This window comes from Oncorhynchus clarkii, chromosome 19 (genome assembly GCF_045791955.1).
Source record: "Oncorhynchus clarkii lewisi isolate Uvic-CL-2024 chromosome 19, UVic_Ocla_1.0, whole genome shotgun sequence".
Taxonomy (NCBI): domain Eukaryota; kingdom Metazoa; phylum Chordata; class Actinopteri; order Salmoniformes; family Salmonidae; genus Oncorhynchus; species Oncorhynchus clarkii.
The window spans coordinates 64,542,690-64,567,750 of NC_092165.1; the positions used below are offsets into that span (position 1 = coordinate 64,542,690).

Sequence of the window (25,061 nt, forward strand, 5' to 3'; positions counted from 1 at the left end):
AGAGACACACTGGGGCACGTTGAGACACTACAGAGAGAGAGACACTGGGGCACGTTGAGACACTACAGAGAGACACTGGGGCATGTTGAGACACTACAGAGAGACACTGGGGCAAGTTGAGACAATACAGAGAGACACAGGGGCACGTTGAGACACTACAGAGAGACACTGGGGCACGTTGAGACACTACAGAGAAAGAGACACTGGGGCACGTTGAGACACTGGGGCACGTTGAGACACTACAGAGAGACACTGGGGCACGTTGAGACACTACAGAGAGAGACTGGGGCACGTTGAGACACTACAGAGAGAGAGAGACTGGGGCACGTTGAGACACTACAGAGAGACACTGGGGCACGTTGAGAGACTACAGAGAGACACTGGGGCACGTTGAGACACTACAGAGAGACACTGGGGCACGTTGAGACACTACAGAGAGAGAGAGACTGGGGCACGTTGAGACACTACAGAGAGAGAGACACTGGGGCACGTTGAGACACTAGAGAGAGAGAGACTGGGGCACGTTGAGACACTACAGAGAGAGAGACACTGGGGCACGTTGAGACACTACAGAGAGAGACACTGGGGCATGTTGAGACACTACAGAGAGAGAGACACTGGGGCACGTTGAGACACTACAGAGAGAGAGAGACACTACAGAGAGACACTGGGGCACGTTGAGACACTACAGAGAGAGAGAGACTGGGGCACGTTGAGACACTACAGAGAGAGAGACACTGGGGCACGTTGAGACACTACAGAGAGAGAGACTGGGGCACGTTGAGACACTACAGAGAGACACTGGGGCCTGTGTGGACTGACGATTCCAACAGAGATTACAACAACACATGGGTGTAAATATATACTGATTGCAGTTATTCCCGAATTAATGAGCGTTCATGTGCAAAGGATTAGCATTTCAATTAATTTAATTATCAACTGTGTGTAGTGATCCCTCTGGTCTTTCCACTCTCTCTCAGTCCACACCCACTTCCCTCTGTCCACCAAGCCGTCATATCGGCTTAGCCCACTAGGGAACCACCCCTATCATTTCCTTGTAACCATATCTACTGTTTGTTCATACATTTCTGTGATTATTTAGTTAGTTAGTAAATAAATGATTGAGACAATTAATGACCCAATGAGACACTACAGAGAGAGAGAGAGAGAGAGAGAGAGAGAGAGACACTGGGTCCTGATGAGACACCACAACTTGAATTGTATCACCATGGAGACGCGCCTAGTACCCAGCAGAACTCTGGGTCGTTTGTGTCGTGCCCTTCAAAGATGTTGGGGGTCAGGGCTAACAAGCCTGGTTAACTAATTTCATTATCTCTTCCTGTTAGCCTGGTTAACTAACTCCATTATCTCTTCCTGTTAGCCTGGATAACTAACTTCATTATCTCTTCCTGTTAGTCTGATTAAGTAACTTCATTATCTATTCATGTTAGCCTGGTTAACTTCATTATCTCATACTGTTAGCCTGGTTAACTAACGTCATTATCTCTTCCTATTAGCCTGGTTAACTAACTCCATTATCTCTTCCTGCTAGCATGGATAACTAACATCAATATATCTTCCTGCTAGCCCGGATAACTAACTTCATTTTCTCTTCCTGCTAGCCTGGTTAACTTCATTATCTCTTCGTGCCAGCCTGGTTAACTAATTTCATTATATCTTCCTGCCAGCCTGGTTAACTAACTCCATTATCTATTCCTGTTAGCCTGGTTAACTAACTTCATTATCTCTTCCTGCTAGCATGGTTAACTAACTTCATTATCTCTTCCTGCTAGCCTGGTTAACTAACTTCATTATCTCTTCCTGTTAGCCTGGTTAACTAACTTAATTATCTCTTCCTGTTAGCCTGGTTAACTAACTTCATTATCTCTTACTGCTACTCCCTTTTATATTTAGCAATCCAGCTGACAAAACAAAGTGGCACTTTTCCTCTTTTGGTAAAGAGCTACTGCAGCTACTGTCCAGACTCACCTGTAGGAGACGCTGGGTCAGGGCTTACCTATATGAGATGTTGAAGCCGGTCAGGTTATAAGCAGCGTCGCTGAAGAAGTGGAGGAGGGCGTAACCAGACTGTGAAACCACCTCCGGAACAGTCTCGTTGCCATAGCGCTCAGGAACTATCAACCCACTGCAACAAGGATGGACAAAACCCATCAACACCCTGAATAATTCATCGTTACACAGGTAAATCAATAATGCATCGTTAACCAGGTAAATCAATAATGCATCGTTAACCAGGTAAATCAATAATGCATCGTTAACCAGGTAAATCAATAATGCATCGTTAACCAGGTAAATCAATAATGCATCGTTAACCAGGTAAATCAATAATGCATCGTTAACCAGGTAAATCAATAATGCAGCGTTAACCAGGTAAATCAATAATGCATCGTTAACCAGGTAAATCAATAATGCATCGTTAACCAGGTAAATCAATAATGCATCGTTAACCAGGTAAATCAATAATGCATCGTTAACCAGGTAAATCAATAATGCATCGTTAACCAGGTAAATCAATAATGCATCGTTAACCAGGTAAATCAATAATGCATCGTTAACCAGGTAAATCAATAATGCATCGTTAACCAGGTAAATCAATAATGCATCGTTAACCAGGTAAATCAATAATGCATCGTTAACCAGGTAAATCAATAATGCATCGTTAACCAGGTAAATCAATAATGCATCGTTAACCTGGTACATCAATAATTCATCGTTAACCAGGTAAATCAATAATTCATCGTTAACCAGGTAAATCAATAATGCATCGTTAACCAGGTAAATCAATAATGCATCGTTAAACAGGTAAATCAATAATGCATCGTTAACCAGGTAAAGCAATAATGCATCGTTAACCAGGTAAATCAATAATGCATCGTTAACCAGGTAAATCAATAATGCATCGTTAACCAGGTAAATCAATAATGCATCGTTAACCAGGTAAATCAATAATGCATCGTTAACCAGGTAAATCAATAATGCATCGTTAACCAGGTAAATCAATAATGCATCGTTAACCAGGTAAATCAATAATGCATCGTTAACCAGGTAAATCAATAATGCATCGTTAACCAGGTAAATCAATAATGCATCGTTAACCAGGTAAATCAATAATGCATCGTTAACCAGGTACATCAATAATGCATCGTTAACCAGGTAAATCAATAATGCATCGTTAACCAGGTACATCAATAATGCATCGTTAACCAGGTAAATCAATAATGCATCGTTAACCAGGTAAATCAATAATGCATCGTTAACCAGGTAAATCAATAATGCATCGTTAACCAGGTAAATCAATAATTCATCGTTAACCAGGTAAATCAATAATTCATCGTTAACCAGGTAAATCAATAATGCATCGTTAACCAGGTAAATCAATAATGCATCGTTAACCAGGTAAATCAATAATGCATCGTTAACCAGGTAAATCAATAATGCATCGTTAACCAGGTAAATCAATAATGCATCGTTAACCAGGTAAATCAATAATGCATCGTTAACCAGGTAAATCAATAATGCATCGTTAACCAGGTAAATCAATAATGCATCGTTAACCAGGTAAATCAATAATGCATCGTTAACCAGGTAAATCAATAATGCATCGTTAACCAGGTAAATCAATAATGCATCGTTAACCAGGTAAATCAATAATGCATCGTTAACCAGGTAAATCAATAATGCATCGTTAACCAGGTAAATCAATAATTAATCGTTAACCAGGTAAATCAATAATGCATCGTTAACCAGGTAAATCAATAATGCATCGTTAACCAGGTAAATCAATAATGCATCGTTAACCAGGTAAATCAATAATGCATCGTTAACCAGGTAAATCAATAATTAATCGTTAACCAGGTAAATCAATAATGCATCATTAACCAGGTAAATCAATAATGCATCGTTAACCAGGTAAATCAATAATGCATCGTTAACCAGGTAAATCAATAATGCATCGTTAACCAGGTAAATCAATAATTAATCGTTAACCAGGTAAATCAATAATGCATCGTTAACCAGGTAAATCAATAATGCATCGTTAACCAGGTAAATCAATAATGCATCGTTAACCAGGTAAATCAATAATGCATCGTTAACCAGGTAAATCAATAATGCATCGTTAACCAGGTAAATCAATAATGCATCGTTAACCAGGTAAATCAATAATGCATCGTTAACCAGGTAAATCAATAATGCATCGTTAACCAGGTACATCAATAATGCATCGTTAACCAGGTACATCAATAATGCATCGTTAACCAGGTAAATCAATAATGCATCGTTAACCAGGTAAATCAATAATGCATCGTTAACCAGGTAAATCAATAATGCATCGTTAACCAGGTAAATCAATAATGCATCGTTAACCAGGTAAATCAATAATTAATCGTTAACCAGGTAAATCAATAATGCATCGTTAACCAGGTAAATCAATAATGCATCGTTAACCAGGTAAATCAATAATGCATAGTTAACCAGGTACATCAATAATTAATCGTTAACCAGGTAAATCAATAATGCATCGTTAACCAGGTACATCAATAATTCATTGTTAACCAGGTAAATCAACATCTCGTAACAACATTATGCAGGTTAATAAACATTCAATTAAAAACATTCCATAGTTTGAGTAAAGCAGCCACCATCTACAATCGCCACCACCACAAACCTACAATCACCACCACCACCATCTACAATCACCACCACCATCTAAAATCACCACCACCACCATCTAAAATCACCACCACCACCACCACCTACAATCACCACCAGCACAACCTACAATCAACACCACCACCAACCTACAATCACCACCACCAACCTACAATCACCACCACCAACCTACAATCACCACCACCAACCTACAATCACCACCACCACAAATCTACAATCATCACAAACCTACAATCACCACCACCACAAACCTACAATCACCACAAACCTACAATCACCACCACCACAAACACCACAAACGTACAATCACCACCACCACAAACCTACAATCACCACCACCACAAACACCACAAACCTACAATCACCACCACCACAAACCTACAATCACCACCACCACAAACATACAATCACCACAAACCTACAATCACCACCACGACAAACCTACAATCACCACCACCACCACAAACCTACAATCACCAACACCACCACAAACCTACAATCACCACCACCATCTACACTCACCACCACCTACAAATCACCACCACCATCTCCTACAATCACCACCACCATCACCTCCAATCACCACCATCACCTACAATCACCACCACCACCTCCACCATCTACAATCACCACCACCATCTACAATCACCACCACCACCAACATCTACAATCACCACCACCAACACCATCTACAATCACCACCACCACCACCATCTACAATCACCACCACCACCATCTACAATCACCACCATCACAAACCTACAATCACCACCACCATCTACAATCACCATCACCATCGACAATAACCATCACCACCTACAATAACCATCACCACCACTGTCTACAATCACCACCACCTACAATAACCATCACCACCACTGTCTACAATCACCACCATCACCACCACCATCTACAATCACCACCACCATCTACAATCACCAACACCATCTAAAATCACCACCACCATATACAATCACCACCACCATCTACAATCACCACCACCACCACCATCTACAATCACCAACACCACAAACCTACAATCACCACCACCACCACCATCTACAATCACCACCACCACCACCATCTACAATCACCACCATCACCACCATCTACAATCACCACCACCACCACCATCTACAATCACCACCACCATCTACAATCACCACCACCACCACCATCTACAATCACCACCACCATCTACAATCACCACCACCATCTACAATCACCACCACCATCTACAATCACCAACACCATCTAAAATCAACACCACCATATACAATCCCCACCACCACCACCATCTACAATCACCACCATCACCACCATCTACAATCACCACCACCACCACCATCTACAATCACCACCACCATCTACAATCACCACCACCACCACCATCTACAATCACCACCACCATCTACAATCACCACCACCATCTACAATCACCACCACCATCTACAATCACCACCACCATCTACAATCACCACCACCATCTACAATCACCACCACCATCTACAATCACCAACACCATCTAAAATCACCACCACCATCTACAATCACCACCACCATCGACAATCACCACCACCATCTACAATCACCACCACCACCACCATCTACAATCACCACCACCACCACCATCTACAATCCCCACCATCAGAAACCTACAATCACCACCACCACCATCTACAATCACCACCACCACCATCTACAATCACCACCAACACCACCACCATCTACAATCACCACCACCACCACCATCTACAATCACCACCACCACCACCATCTACAATCACCACCACCACCACCATCTACAATCACCACCACCACCACCATCTACAATCCCCACCACCATCTACAATCACCACCATCACATACCTACAATCACCACCACCATCTACAATCACCACCACCACCATCTACAATCACCACCACCATCTACAATCACCACCACCATCTACAATCACCACCACCACCATCTACAATCACCACCACCACCACCACCTACAATCACCACCACCACCATCTACAATCACCACCACCATCTACAATCACCACCACCATCTACAATCACCACCACCACCACCATCTACAATCACCACCACCATCTACAATCACCACCACCATCTACAATCACCACCACCATCTACAATCACCACCACCATCTACAATCACCAACACCATCTAAAATCACCACCACCATCTACAATCACCACCACCATCGACAATCACCACCACCATCTACAATCACCACCACCACCACCATCTACAATCACCACCACCACCACCATCTACAATCCCCACCATCAGAAACCTACAATCACCACCACCACCATCTACAATCACCACCACCACCATCTACAATCACCACCAACACCACCACCATCTACAATCACCACCACCACCACCATCTACAATCACCACCACCACCACCATCTACAATCACCACCACCACCACCATCTACAATCCCCACCACCATCTACAATCACCACCATCACATACCTACAATCACCACCACCATCTACAATCACCACCACCACCATCTACAATCACCACCACCACCATCTACAATCACCACCACCATCTACAATCACCACCACCACCATCTACAATCACCACCACCACCACCACCTACAATCACCACCACCACCATCTACAATCACCACCACCATCTACAATCACCACCACCACCATCTACAATCATCACCACCATCTACAATCACCACCACCATCTACAATCACCACCACCACCATCTACAATCACCACCACCACCACCACCTACAATCACCACCACCACCATCTACAATCACCACCACCATCTACAATCACCACCACCACCATCTACAATCACCACCACCACCACCTACAATCACCACCACCACCATCGACAATAACCACCACCACCACCATCTACAATCACCACCATCACCACCACCTACAATCACCACCATCACCTACAATCACCACCATCACCAATCACCACCATCACCTACAATCAACACCATCACCACCACCTACAATCAACACCATCACCACCACCATCTACAATCCCCACCACCACAAACCTACAATCACCACAAACCTACAATCACCACCACCACAAACCTACAATCACCACAAACCTACAATCACCACCACCACAAACCTACAATCACCACAAACCTACAATCACCACCACCACCACAAACCTACAATCACCACAAACCTACAATCACCACAAACCTACAATCACCACCAGCACAAACCTACAATCACCACCAGCACAAACCTACAATCACCACAAACCTACAATCACCACAAACCTACAATCACCACAAACCTACAATCACCACCACCACAAACCTACAATCACCACAAACCTACAATCACCACCACCACAAACCTACAATCACCACAAACCTACAATCACCACCAGCACAATCCTACATTCAACACCAGCACAAACCTACAATCACCACCACCACCAACCTACAATCACCACCACCACCAACCTACAATCACCACCACCACCAACCTACAATCACCACCACCACCAACCTACAATCACCACCACCACAAACCTACAATCACCACAAACCTACAATCACCACCACCACAAACACCACAAACCTACAATCACCACCACCACAAACCTACAATCACCACAAACCTACAATCACCACCACCACAACCAACAGAAACCTACAATCACCACCACCACAAACCTACAATCACCACCACCACAAACATACAATCACCACAAACCTACAATCACCACCACTACAAACCTACAATCACCACTACAAACCTACAATCACCACCACCACAAACCTACAATCACCACCATCACCACAAACCTACAATCACCACAAACCTACAATCACCACCACCACCACAAACCTACAATCACCACAAACCTACAATCACCACCACCACCACAAACCTACAATCACCAAAAACCTACAATCACCACCAGCACAAACCTACAATAACCACCAGCACAAACCTACAATCACCACCAGCACAAACCTACAATCACCACCAGCACAAACCTACAATCACCACAAACCTACAATCACCACAAACCTACAATCACAACCACCACAAACCTACAATCACCACAAACCTACAATCACCACCAGCACAAACCTACAATCAACACCAGCACAAACCTACAATCACCACCACCACAAACCTACAATCACCACCACCACAAACCTACAATCACCACCACCAACCTACAATCACCACCATCACAAACCTACAATCACCACAAACCTACAATCACCACCACCACAAACCTACAATCACCACAAACCTACAATCACCACCACGACAAACCTACAATCACCACCACCACCACAAACCTACAATCACCACCATCTACAATCACCACCACCACCATCTACAATCGCCACCACCACCTCCAATCACCACTATCACCTACAATCACCACCACCACCTCCACCTACAATCACCACCACCACCTACAATCATCACTACCACCACCATCTACAATCACCACCATCTACAATCACCACCTACAATCACCAACACCACCATCATCACCACCACCACCATCACCTCCACTCACCACTATCACCTACAACCACCTCCACCATCTACAATCACCACCACCACCTCCACCTACAATCAACACCACCATCACCTACAATCATCACCACCACCATCACCAAATCACCACCACCACCACCTACAATCACCACCACCACCACCTACAATCACCACCACCACCACCTACAATCACCACCACCACCATCTACAATCACCACCACCACCATCTACAATCACCACCACCTACAATCTACAATCACCACCACCTACAATCTTCACCACCACCATCACCAACAATCATCACCACCACCATCTACAATCACCACCATCACCATCTACAATCACCACCACCACAATCACCACCACCATCACCTACAATCACCACCACTGTCTACAATCACCACCATCACCACCACCTACAATCAACACCATCACCACCACCTACAATCAACACCATCACCACCACCATCTACAATCCCCACCACCACAAACCTACAATCACCACAAACCTACAATCACCACCACCACAAACGTACAATCACCACAAACCTACAATCACCACAAACCTACAATCACCACCAGCACAAACCTACAATCACCACCACCACAAACCTACAATCACCACAAACCTACAATCACCACCACCACAAACCTACAATCACCACCACCACAAACCTACAATCACCACAAACCTACAATCACCACCAGCACAAACCTACAATCACCACCAGCACAAACCTACAATCACCACCAGCACAAACCTACAATCACCACCAGCACAAACCTACAATCACCACCACCACAAACCTACAATCCCCACCACGACAAACCTACAATCACCACCACGACAAACCTACAATCACCACCACCACCACAAACCTACAATCACCACCACCTACAAGCACCACCACCATCAGCTACAATCACCACCACCATCACCTCCACTCACCACTACCACCTACAATCACCACCACCACCTACAATCACCACCACCACCTCCACCTTCTACAATCACCACCACCATCTACAATCACCACCACCACCATCACCTACAATCACCACCACCATCTACAATCATCACCACCACCATTACCTACAATCACCACCACCATCACCTACAATCACCACCTCCATCTACAATCATCACCACCATCACCTCCAAACACCACCACCATCACCTCCAATCACCACCACCATCACCTCAATCACCACCACCATCACCTCAATCACCACCAGCACCACCACCATCTACAATCACCACCACCACCTACAATCACCACCACCACAACCTACAATCACCACCACCACCATCTACAATCACCACCACCACCATCTACAATCACCACCACCACCATCTACAATCACCACCACCATCACCTACAATCACCACCACCATCACCTACAATCACCACCTCCACCTACAATCACCACCATCTACAATCACCACCACCATCAACTACAATCACCACCACCAACATCACCTCCACTCACCACCACCACCTCCACCATCTACAATCACCACCACAACCTACAATCACCACCACCACCTACAATCATCACCAAATCACCACCACCTACAATCACCACCACCACCATCACCAACAATCATCACCTACAATCACCACCACCACCATGTACAATCACCACCATCACCACCACCAATCACCTACAATCACCACCACCTACAATCACCACCACCACCATCACCTCCACTCACCACTATCACCTACAATCACCACCACCATCTACAATCACCATCTACAATCACCACCACCATCACCTACAATCACCACCTCCACCTACAATCACCACCTCCACCTACAATCACCACCTCCACCTACAATCACCACCATCTACAATCACCACCACCATCACCTACAATCACCACCACCACCATCACCTCCACTCACCACCACCACCTCCACCATCTACAATCACCACCACCACCTACAATCACCACCACCACCTACAATCATCACCAAATCACCACCACCTACAATCACCACCACCACCTACAATCATCACTAAATCACCACCACCACCATCACCAACAATCATCACCTACAATCACCACCACCACCATGTACAATCACCACCATCACCATCTACAATCACCACCACCACCATCACCTCCACTCACCACTATCACCTACAATCACCACCACCATCTACAATCACCATCTACAATCACCACCACCACAAACATACAATCACCACCACCATCTACACTCACCACCACCTAAAAATCAATTCCACCATCTACAAGCACCACCACCATCACCTACAATCACCACCACCATCACCTCCACTCACCACTATCACCTACAATCACCACCACCATCTACAATCACCATCTACAATCACCACCACCACAAACATACAATCACCACCACCATCTACACTCACCACCACCTAAAAATCACTACCACCATCTACAAGCACCACCACCATCACCTACAATCACCACCACCATCACCTCCACTCACCACTATCACCTACAATCACCACCACCACCTCCACCATCTACAATCACCACCACCATCTACAATCACCACCACCATCTACAATCACCACCACCACCACCACCTCCAATCACCACCACCATCTACAATCACCACCACCATCTACAATCATCACCACCATCACAAACAATCACCACCACCATCACCTACAATCACCACCACCATCACCTCGAATCACCACCACCATCACCTCAATCACCACCACCATCACCTACAATCATCACCACCACCACCACCTACAATCACCACCACCACAATCACCACCACCACCATCTACAATCATCACCACCACCACCACCACCATCACCTACTATCACCACCACCATCACCTCCACTCACCACTATCACCTACAATCACCACCACCACCTCCACCATCTACAATCACCACCACCATCACCACCACCACCACCTCCAATCACCACCACCACCTCCAATCACCACCACCATCTACAATCACCACCATCACCTACAATCACCACCATCACCTACAATCACCACCACCATCTACAATCATCACCACCATCACCTACAATCACCACCACCATCACCACCATCACCTCCAATCACCACCACCATCACCTCCAATCACCACCACCATCACCAACACCACCATCCATCACCTCCAATCACCACCACCATCACCTCCAATCATCACCACCATCACCTACAATCACCACCACCATCACCTACAATCACCACCACCACCACCATCACCTACAATCACCACCACCACCATCAACTCCACTCACCACTATCACCTACAATCACCACCACCATCTACAATCACCATCTACAATCACCACCACCACAAACATACAATCACCACCACCATCTACACTCACCACCACCTAAAAATCAATTCCACCATCTACAAGCACCACCACCATCACCTACAATCACCACCACCATCACCTCCACTCACCACTATCACCTACAATCACCACCACCATCTACAATCACCATCTACAATCACCACCACCACAAACATACAATCACCACCACCATCTACACTCACCACCACCTAAAAATCACTACCACCATCTACAAGCACCACCACCATCACCTACAATCACCACCACCACCACAAACCTACAATCACCACCACCATCTACACTCACCACCACCTAAAAATCACTACCACCATCTACAATCACCACCACCATCTACAATCACCACCACCACCATCACCTACAATCACCACCACCATCTACAATCATCACCACCACCATCACCTACAATCACCACCTCCATCTACAATCATCACCACCATCACCAATCACCACCACCATCACCTCCAATCACCACCACCATCACCTCAATCACCACCACCACCACCACCACCATCTACAATCACCAACACCACCTACAATCACCACCACCACAACCTACAATCACCACCACCACCATCTACAATCACCACCACCACCATCTACAATCACCACCACCACCATCTACAATCACCACCACCACCATCTACAATCACCACCACCATCACCTACAATCACCACCACCATCACCTACAATCACCACCTCCACCTACAATCACCACCTCCACCTACAATCACCACCTCCACCTACAATCACCACCATCTACAATCACCACCACCATCACCTACAATCACCACCACCACCATCACCTCCACTCACCACCACCACCTCCACCATCTACAATCACCACCACCACCTACAATCACCACCACCACCTACAATCATCACCAAATCACCACCACCTACAATCACCACCACCACCATCACCAACAATCATCACCTACAATCACCACCATGTACAATCACCACCATCACCACCACCAATCACCTACAATCACCACCACCACCACCTACAATCACCACCACCACCACCATCACCTCCACTCACCACTATCACCTACAATCACCACCACCATCTACAATCACCATCTACAATCACCACCACCATCACCTACAATCACCACCTCCACCTACAATCACCACCTCCACCTACAATCACCACCTCCATCTACAATCACCACCATCTACAATCACCACCACCATCACCTACAATCACCACCACCATCACCTACAATCACCACCACCACAATCACCTCCACTCACCACCACCACCTACAATCACCACCACCACCTACAATCATCACCAAATCACCACCACCTACAATCACCACCACCACCTACAATCATCACCAAATCACCACCACCACCATCACCAACAATCATCACCTACAATCACCACCACCACCATGTACAATCACCACCATCACCATCTACAATCACCACCACCACCATCACCTCCACTCACCACTATCACCTACAATCACCACCACCATCTACAATCACCATCTACAATCACCACCACCACAAACAAACAATCACCACCACCATCTACACTCACCACCACCTAAAAATCAATTCCACCATCTACAAGCACCACCACCATCACCTACAATCACCACCACCATCACCTCCACTCACCACTATCACCTACAATCACCACCACCATCTACAATCACCATCTACAATCACCACCACCACAAACATACAATCACCACCACCATCTACACTCACCACCACCTAAAAATCACTACCACCATCTACAAGCACCACCACCATCACCTACAATCACCACCACCATCACCTCCACTCACCATTATCACCTACAATCACCACCACCACCTCCACCATCTACAATCACCACCACCATCTACAATCACCACCACCATCTACAATCACCACCACCACCACCTCCAATCACCACCACCATCTACAATCACCACCACCATCTACAATCATCACCACCATCACAAACAATCACCACCACCATCACCTACAATCACCACCACCATCACCTCGAATCACCACCACCATCACCACCACCATCACCTACAATCATCACCACCACCACCACCTACAATCACCACCACCTACAATCACCACCACCACCATCTACAATCATCACCACCACCACCACCATCACCTACTATCACCACCACCATCACCTCCACTCACCACTATCACCTACAATCACCACCACCACCTCCACCATCTACAATCACCACCACCATCTACAATCACCACCACCACCACCTCCAATCACCACCACCACCTCCAATCACCACCACCATCTACAATCACCACCATCACCTACAATCACCACCATCACCTACAATCACCACCACCATCTACAATCATCACCACCATCACCTACAATCACCACCACCATCACCACCATCACCTCCAATCACCACCACCATCACCTCCAATCACCACCACCATCACCTCCAATCATCACCACCATCACCTACAATCACCACCACCACCACCATCACCTACAATCACCACCACCACCATCAACTCCACTCACCACTATCACCTACAATCACTACCACCATCTACAATCACCATCTACAATCACCACCACCACAAACATACAATCACCACCACCATCTACACTCACCACCACCTAAAAATCAATTCCACCATCTACAAGCACCACCACCATCACCTACAATCACCACCACCATCACCTCCACTCACCACTATCACCTACAATCACCACCACCATCTACAATCACCATCTACAATCACCACCACCACAAACATACAATCACCACCACCATCTACACTCACCACCACCTAAAAATCACTACCACCATCTACAAGCACCACCACCATCACCTACAATCACCACCACCATCACCTCCACTCACCACTATCACCTACAATCACCACCACCACCTCCACCATCTACAATCACCACCACCATCTACAATCACCATCTACAATCACCACCACCATCTACAATCACCACCACCACCACCACCACCTCCAATCACCACCACCATCACCTACAATCATCACCACCACCACCACCTACAATCACCACCACCACAATCACCACCACCACCATCTACAATCATCACCACCACCACCACCATCACCTACTATCACCACCACCATCACCTCCACTCACCACTATCACCTACAATCACCACCACCACCTCCACCATCTACAATCACCACCACCATCTACAATCACCACCACCACCACCTCCAATCACCACCACCACCTCCAATCACCACCACCATCTACAATCACCACCACCACCATCACCTACAATCACCACCATCACCTACAATCACCACCACCATCTACAATCATCACCACCATCACCTACAATCACCACCACCATCACCACCATCACCTCCAATCACCACCACCATCACCTCCAATCACCACCACCATCACCACCACCACCACCACCACCATCTACAATCATCACCACCATCACCTACAATCACCACCACCATCACCACCATCACCTCCAATCACCACCACCATCACCTCCAATCACCACCACCATCACCTACAATCATCACCACCGCCACCACCACCTACAATCACCACCACCACCATCTACAATCACCACCACCATCACCTACAATCACCACCACCATCACCTACAATCACCACCACCACCTCCAATCACCACCACCATCTACAATCACCACCATCTACAATCACCACCACCATCACCTACAATCACCACCACCACCATCACCACTATCACCTACAATCACCACCACTACCTCCACCATCTACAATCACCACCACCCCCTCCACCTACAATCACCACCACCACCATCACCTACAATCACCATCTACAATAACCATCACCACCACCTACAATCAACACCACCTACAATCAACACCATCACCACCATCACCATCTACAATAACCATCACCACCACCTACAATCAACACCATCTACAATCACCACCATCTACAATCACCACCACCTACAATCACCACCACCATCTACAATAACCACCACCACCACCGTCTACAATCACCACCACCACCTACAATAACCATCACCGCCACCTACAATCAACACCAGCACCATTTACAATCAACACCACCACCATTTACAATCACCACCTCCATTTACAATCACCACCTCCATCTACAATCACCACCTCCATCTACAATCACCACCTCCATCTACAATCACCACCTCCATCTACAATCACCACCTCCATCTACAATCACCACCTCCATCTACAATCACCACCTCCATCTACAATCACCACCTCCATCTACAATCACCACCTCCATCTACAATCACCACCTCCATCTACAATCACCATCGTCCTCCCTGTACCCACCTGAAGGCAGCCAGTAGAGGAGTGTAGATAGAGTCCCCATCGTACACATACAGGTGGTCCCAGCTGCACTCTGTAGCAAAGTGGTCCAAACTCAGTCTGAGGATGCTGTTGGGCCTGCAGGACAGAGACAGAACACAGTCAAGCCTTTGGTTGGAAAAAAACTATTAGCCTTTAGTTCAACTAAATATGGATAACCTCAGGACTAGGATACACTGTTAAGACAAATATACATAACCTCAGGTCTAGGAGACACTGTTAAGCTAATTATGGATAACCTCAGGTCTAGGAGACACTGTTAAGATACATATAGATAACCTCAGGTCTAGGAGACACTGTTAAGATAAATATACATAACCTCAGGTCTAGGAGACACTGTTAAGATAAATATACATAACCTCAGGTCTAGGAGACACTGTTAAGATAAATATGGATAACCTCAGGACTAGGAGACACTGTTAAGATACATATAGATAGCCTCAGGTCTAGGAGACACTTAAGATAAATATGGATAACCTCAGGACTAGGAGACACTGTTAAGATAAATATAGATAACCTCAGGACTAGGAGACACTGTTAAGCTAAATATAGATAACAGTGTCTCCTAGACCTGAGGTTAAGATAAATATGGATAACCTCAGGACATCTGTTCCTGTACTTCAATACTACACATCTGTAACTAGCTCTAATACACATCTGTAACTAGCTCTACTTCAATACTACACATCTGTAGCTCTACTTTAATACTACACATCTGTAACTGTAGCTCTACTTCAATACTACACATCTGTAGCTCTACTTCAATACTACACATCTATAGCTGTAGCTCTACTTCAATACTACACATCTGTAGCTTTAACTCTAATTCAATACTACACTGTAGCTCTACTTTAATACTACACATCTGTAGCTCTACTTCAATACTACACATCTGTAGCTGTAGCTCTACTTCAATACTACACATCTGTAGCTGTAGCTCTACTTCAATACTACACATCTATAGCTGTAGCTCTACTTCAATACTACGCATCTGTAGCTCTACTTCAATACTACACATCTATAGGTGTAGCTAGGAGACACTGTTAAGATAAATATGGATAACCTCAGGACTAGGAGACACTGTTAAGATAAATATGGATAACCTCAGGACTAGGAGACACTGTTAAGATAAATATAGATAACCTCAGGTCTAGGAGACACTTAAGATAAATATGGATAACCTCAGGTCTAGGAGACACTGTTAAGATAAATATGGATAACCTCAGGTCTAGGAGACACTGTTAAGACAAATATAGATAACAGTGTCTCCTAGTCCTGAGGTTAAAACAAATATACATAACCTCAGGACTAGGAGACATTGTTAAGACAAATATACATAACCTCAGGACTAGGAGACATTGTTATGACAAATATACATAACCTCAGGACTAGGAGACATTGTTAAGATAAATATGGATAACCTCAGGACTAGGAGACACTGTTAACATAAATATGGATATGGTTGAAGTTCAGCAGAGCAGAAAACCCACAAGTGTTCAAAATGTTGTCACTGTAAAAACTCATGGAACACTTGGCAATGCTTGTAAAAAAAATCAATTCAACGTCTCTTCACCTCTGGAATAATTTACATGTTCACAAGTATCATCATTTAGAGGCAGAAGGGTCAAAGAGAATGGTTGTCGGGAAAGAGGGAACTTGTCCATATATGGTCACGGATATGTTGTCTATTAAAACCACAATCATGTCCTTCTGTCTCAGCACCAGATGCCCAGTGCTGAAGGTCAGTAGGGTTGTACTAGAAGACTGTCTCCCAAATGGCCCCCTATTCTCTATATAATGCACTACTTTAGACCAGAGCCCTATTAGAGCCCTATGGGTCCTGGTCAAAGAGCACTATTAGAGCCATATGGGTCCTGGTCAAAGTGCCCTATTAGAGCCCTATGGGTCCTGGTCACAGTGCCCTATTAGAGCTCTATGGGTCCTGGTCAAAGAGCCCTATTAGAGCCCTATGGGTCCTGGTCAAAGTGCCCTAGTAGAGCCCTATGGGTCCTGGTCAAAGTGCCCTATTAGAGCCCTATGGGTCCTGGTCAAAGTGCCCTATTAGAGCCTTATGGGTCCTGGTCAAATAGCCCTATTAGAGCCCTATGGGTCCTTGTCAAAGTGTCCCATTAGAGCCCTATGGGTCCTGGTCAAATAGCCCATTAGAGCCCTATGGGTCCTGGTCAAATAGCCCCATTAGAGCCCTATGGGTCCCTGTTCAAAGTGCCCCATTAGAGCCCTATGTGTCCTGGTCAAAGTGCCCTATTAGAGCCCTCTGGGTCCTGGTCAAAGTGCCCTATTAGAGCCCTCTGGGTCCTGGTCAAAGTGCCCTATTAGAGCCCTATGGGTCCTGGTCAAATAGCCCCATTAGAGCCCTATGGGTCCTGGTCAAAGTGCCCCATTAGAGCCCTATGGGTCCTGGTCAAAGTGCCCTATTAGAGCCCTCTGTGTCCTGGTCAAAGTGCCCTATTAGAGCCCTCTGGGTCCTGGTCAAAGTGCCCTATTAGAGCCCTATGGGTCATGGTCAAAGTGCCCTATTAGAGCCCTATGGGTCCTGGTCAAAGTGCCCTATTAGAGCCCTATGGGTCCTAGTCAAAGTGCCCTATTAGAGCCCTATGGGTCCTGGTCAAAGAGCCCTATTAGAGCCCTATGGGTCCTGGTCAAAGTGCCCTATTAGAGCCCTATGGGTCCTGGTCAAAGAGCCCTATTAGAGCCCTGGTAACTGTGTGCCCGGGTAACTGTGTGCCCGGGTAACTGTGTGCCCGGGTAACTGTGTGCCCTGATAACTGTGTGCCCTGATAACTGTGTGCCCTGATAACTGTGTGCCCTGGTAACTGTGTGCCCTGGTAACTGTGTGCCCTGGTAACTGTGTGACTGTGTGCCCGGGTAACTGTGTGCCCGGGTAACTGTGTGCCCTGATAACTGTGTGCCCTGATAACTGTGTGCCCTGATAACTGTGTGCCCGGGTAACTGTGTGCCCGGGTAACTGTGTGCCCAGGTAACTGTGTGCCCTGATAACTGTGTGACTGTGTGCCCAGGTAACTGTGTGCCCTGATAACTGTGTGACTGTGTGCCCGGGTAACTGTATGCCCGGGTAACTGTGTGCCCGGGTAACTGTGTGCCCTGATAACTGTGTGACTGTGTGCCCTGATAACTGTGTAACTGTGTGCCCGGGTAAATGTGTGCCCGGGTAAATGTGTGCCCGGGTAACTGTGTGCCCGGATAACTGTGTGCCCGGATAACTGTGTGCCCGGGTAACTGTGTGCCTGGGTAACTGTGTGACTGTGTGCCTTGATAACTGTGTAACTGTGTGCCCGGGTAACTGTGTGCCCGGGTAACTGTGTGCCCGGGTAACTGTGTGCCCGGGTAACTGTGTGCCCTGGTAACTGTGTGCCCTGGTAACTGTGTGACTGTGTGCCCTGATAACTGTGTAACTGTGTGCCCGGGTAACTGTGTGCCCTGATAACTGTGTGACTGTGTGCCCTGATAACTGTGTGCCCTGGTAACTGTGTGACTGTGTGCCCTGATAACTGTGTGCCCTGGTAACTGTGTGACTGTGTGCCCTGATAACTGTGTGCCCGGGTAACTGTGTGCCCGGGTAACTGTGTGACCGGTTAACTGTGTGCCCTGGTAACTGTGTGACTGTGTGCCCGGGTAACTGTGTGCCCTGGTAACTGTGTGCCCTGATAACTGTGTGACTGTGTGCCCTGATAACTGTGTAACTGTGTGCCCGGGTAACTGTGTGCCCGGGTAACTGTGTGCCCGGGTAACTGTGTGACTGTGTGCCCGGGTAACTGTGTGCCCGGGTAACTGTGTGCCCGGGTAACTGTGTGCCCTGATAACTGTGTGACTGTGTGCCCTGATAACTGTGTGACTATGTGCCCGGGTAACTGTGTGCCCGGGTAAATGTGTGCCCGGGTAACTGTGTGCCCTGATAACTGTGTGCCCGGGTAACTGTGTGCCCGGGTAACTGTGTGCCCTGAGAACTGTGTGACTGTGTGCCTTGATAACTGTGTAACTGTGTGCCCGCGTAACTGTGTGCCCGGGTAACTGTGTGACTGTGTGCCCGGGTAACTGTGTGCCCTGATAACTGTGTGACTGTGTGCCCGGGTAACTGTGTGCCCTGATAACTGTGTGACTGTGTGCCCTGATAACTGTGTGCCCTGCACACTTCATGTAAATGAAACATCTCTATTTGCATAGAGAATGAACCGGCAAAACCAGTTAACACAAACATCACTGCATATTATGAAGCTTAGCTTATCACTTGGTATACCTTTCAGTTAATAAATAGCAACATATTTTTGGTTGATCTTTAAGAGAAGCTTGGCTATATACACTCAGTTTATTAGGTACACCCATCTAGTACTGGGTCGGTCCCCCCCTTGGCCTCCAGAACAGTCCCGGGTCGGCCCCCCCCCCTTGGCCTCCAGAACAGCCCCGGGTCGGCCCCCCCCCCCCTTGGCCTCCAGAACAGTACCGGGTCGGTCCCCCCCCTTGGCCTCCAGAACAGTACCGGGTCGGCCCCCCCCTTGGCCTCCAGAACAGTACCAGGTCGCCCCCCCCCCCCTTGGCCTCCAGAACAGTCCCGGGTCGGCCCCCCCCCCTTGGCCTCCAGAACAGTCCTGGGTCGGCCCCCCCCCTTGGCCTCCAGAACAGTACCGGGTCGCCCTCCCCCCCTTGGCCTCCAGAACAGTCCCGGGTCGGCCACCCCCTTGGCCTCCAGAACAGCCTGATTTGTTCAGGGATGGAAACGTTGCTCAATTGGTATCAAGGGACCTAATGTGTGCCAGAAAAATATTCTCCACAGCATTACACCACCAGCCTGTACCGTTGACACCAGGCAGGGTGGGGCCATATCCTGACTCTGCCATCAGCATGGAACCAGGATTCGTGGCACCAGGTGACGTTTTGCCACTCCTCAGTTGTCCATCGTCTGCTGCAACAGCCCATCTATGACAAGGACCAACGAGTTGTGTTCCGAGATGTTCTGCACACTGTTGTACTGCACCGTTATGTCTGTTTGTGCCTGTTAGCCTGCACCATTCTTTCCATTCTCCTTGGACTTCTCTCATCAACGAGATGTCTTCACCCACAGGACTGCTGCTGACTGGATGTGTTTTGTTTGTCACACCATTCTCTGTAAAACACCTAGATACTGTTGTGAAAAGCCCAGTAGTGCAGCGGTTTCTGAGATACTGGAACCGGCGTGCCCGACACCGACAATTATACCACGCTCAGAGTCTCTTAGGTCACTGGTTTTGCTCATTCTAACGTTCAATCAAACGGTAACGGAATACTTGGATGGCCGTCTGCCTGCTTTATATAGCAAGCCACAGCCACGCGACTCACCGTCTGTAGGTGAACAGGGTGGTGTACCTAATAAACTGACACTGACTGTAGATTGGGCCTATCTTTCAGTGACATTGTGCAGGGTACAGGCATGCTGTTGTTGTGCTATTAGTCTAAAGTTAAACTGACGTTCCCTCAATGAGCCAGGTGCACTTGGTCTTGTACTTGTAGTTCCCTGGTCCGTCTGTCAGGAACCCTGAGGGACCCGTCAGCCTATAGGAGAGAGAAGAGGTCAAAGGTCAGACCAGTCAGCCAATAGGAGAGCGAGAAAGGGTCCGAGGTTAGCCTATAGGAGAGGACAGATCAGTCAGATCAGTTTCCGACTTAGCAACCTTACTATAGACAGAGGACGGTTGAAGAGTTAAATGACAACATCTACATTTAATGACAGCTCACACAAACTGCCATAATGTTTTAGTGTGACTGTCCTCGCCAGTCACAAAGTCAGATGGCTGATCAATGAACAGGGACAGAGAGGGACATACAGGGACAGAGAGGGACAGAGAGGGACAGAGAGGGACATACAGGGACATACAGGGACATACAGGGACAGAGAGGGACAGAGGGGGACATACAGGGACAAAGAGGGACATACAGGGACAGAGAGGGACATACAGGGACAGAGAGGGACATACAGGAACAGAGAGGGACATACAGGGACAGAGAGGGACATACAGGGACAGAGGGACATACAGGGACATACAGGGACAGAGACAGAGAGGGACAGAGAGGGACATACAGGGACAGAGAGGGACCTACAGGGACAGAGAGGGACCTACAGGGACAGAGAGGGACAGAGAGGGACATACAGAGACAGAGAGGGATGTATCCTGAGCTGTTCTTTAACCAGGAAATACCTTTATTTACTCCTGTTATGGTCGGTATGTTCTTCCAAAAAAAAGGAACCTCCAATCTATTGAGCTGTTGTACACTTCCGACCTGTTCGTGCCAGTAATGAGTGATTGTTATCGTTACAAGCTATGGTTAGGCTACTCATTGTGTACAATTCCTCGTGCTATCATTTTTTCCCTCTCTCTGCATTGTTGGGAAAGGCCGGTAAGTCAACATCTCACTGTTAGTCTACACCGGTTGTTTACCAAGCAGGTGCCAGATAATATTTGGAGGTGCTGGATAGGCATGTATTCGACATACCATCATAAGAGGAGAAGTAAATGAAGGTAGTTGTTTAAAATTCCAGATTTTTTGAGTAACAAACTTATTTTGACATTAGAAAGCTCACAGTTTGTTTTTGCATGGTTTTTGATCGACTACCTCGTCTCTGTACCCCACACATACAATTATGTAAGGTCCCTCAGTCGAGCAAGGAGGTTTTCCAATGCCTTACAACAACAAAAAAGCAGACATTGAATATCCTTTGAGCATGGTGAAGTTATTAATTACATTTTGGATGGTGTATCAATACACACAGTCATTACAAAGAAACAGGCGTCCTTCCTAACTGAGTTACCGGAGTGGAAAGAAACCCCTCGGGGATTTCATCATGAGGCCAATGGTGACTTTAAAACAGTTACAGAGTTGAAAGGCTGTGATAGGAGAAAACTGGAGATAGTTACTCCACAATATGACCTATTTGACTGACTAAAAATAAGAATACAAATATTCCAAAACATGTTTTCTGTTTGCAACACGGCAACAAAGTAATACTGCAAACAAATGTGGTAAAGCAGTTCACTTTTTGTCCTGAATACAAAGTGTTTTGTTTTGGGCAAATCCAATACATCACGGAGTACCACTCTTCATATTTTCAAGCACAGTGGTGGCTGCATCATGTTATGGGTATTCGTGTAGAAAAAATTACAGAACGGAGATAAGCACAGGCAAAATCCTAGAGGAAAACCTGGTTCAGTCAGCTTTCCACCAGAAACTGGGAGATGAATTCACCTTTCAGCAGGACAATAACCTGAAACACCAGGCCAAATCTACATTGGAGTTGCTTACCAAGAAGACAGTGAAAGTTCCTGAGTGTCCGAGTTACATTTTTAACTTAAATCTACTTGAAAAACGTAGCTCTTACTCCGAATGCAAAAAAACTGTTGAATTGGAGATTTTACACGGCCCTATTGTCTAACAAAGAATTATTTCTAATTTATTTCGACCAACAGATGTATTCATTCAAATGAATAAAAATGATGACACCTCCCCCTCTCTTCTTTGGGAGACTTTCAACGCTGTATTACGAGGAAAGATAATTTCTTACAATGCTCATTATGTCAGGAACTGGTGGACTCAATCCTGGCAATAGACCGCCAATATTCAACTTCACCATTCCATGAATTATACGCAGAGGCTGAAACTTCAACCTCAATTAATCTGCTTTCCACTGATAAAGCAGAGTTTCTAATGCAACGAACAAGGGGGACGTACTACAAATATGGCGACAAGACCAGCCACCTATTGGCACACCAACTTAAACGCCAGTGAGCATCTTATCTCTCAGGTCTATGACTCTTCCCGTAATCTTACAAGTGATCCCTCTATTATTAATTCAACTAACCTCTACAAATCTGAACACCCATCAGATAATACGGCTATGGACAACTTTTTAGATAACGTGGATATCTCATCCATTGATATGGACATGAGTAAAGTTCTGGATAACACTCTGCATCTAGATGACATAACAAAGGGTCTAAAGTTAATGCAAAGTGGCAAGGCCCCAGGCCCTGATGGCAAGGCCCCAGGCCCTGATGGCAAGGCCCCAGGCCCTGATGGCAAGGCCCCAGGCTCTG

The 25,061-nt window shown here is 46.5% G+C and overlaps 1 protein-coding gene across 8 annotated transcripts in view; it reads right to left on the minus strand.

The window, feature by feature from the left end:
• The window catches only part of LOC139375482 (attractin-like), a 161,989-nt gene that overhangs the window by 132,554 nt on the left and 4,374 nt on the right, over nucleotides 1–25,061 (minus strand). For 7 of the 8 annotated variants that reach the window (XM_071117307.1, XM_071117305.1, XM_071117304.1 and 4 more), the window contains exons 2-4: nucleotides 22,441–22,524; nucleotides 16,924–17,037; nucleotides 2,018–2,146 (exon numbers count right to left, since the gene is read on the minus strand). In XM_071117307.1, the coding sequence (XP_070973408.1) occupies nucleotides 2,018–2,146; nucleotides 16,924–17,037; nucleotides 22,441–22,524 (327 nt within the window). Of the gene's footprint in view, nucleotides 1–2,017; nucleotides 2,147–16,923; nucleotides 17,038–21,790; nucleotides 22,525–25,061 lie in introns of all 8 variants that reach the window. The other variant, XM_071117308.1, reaches the window with a different exon arrangement.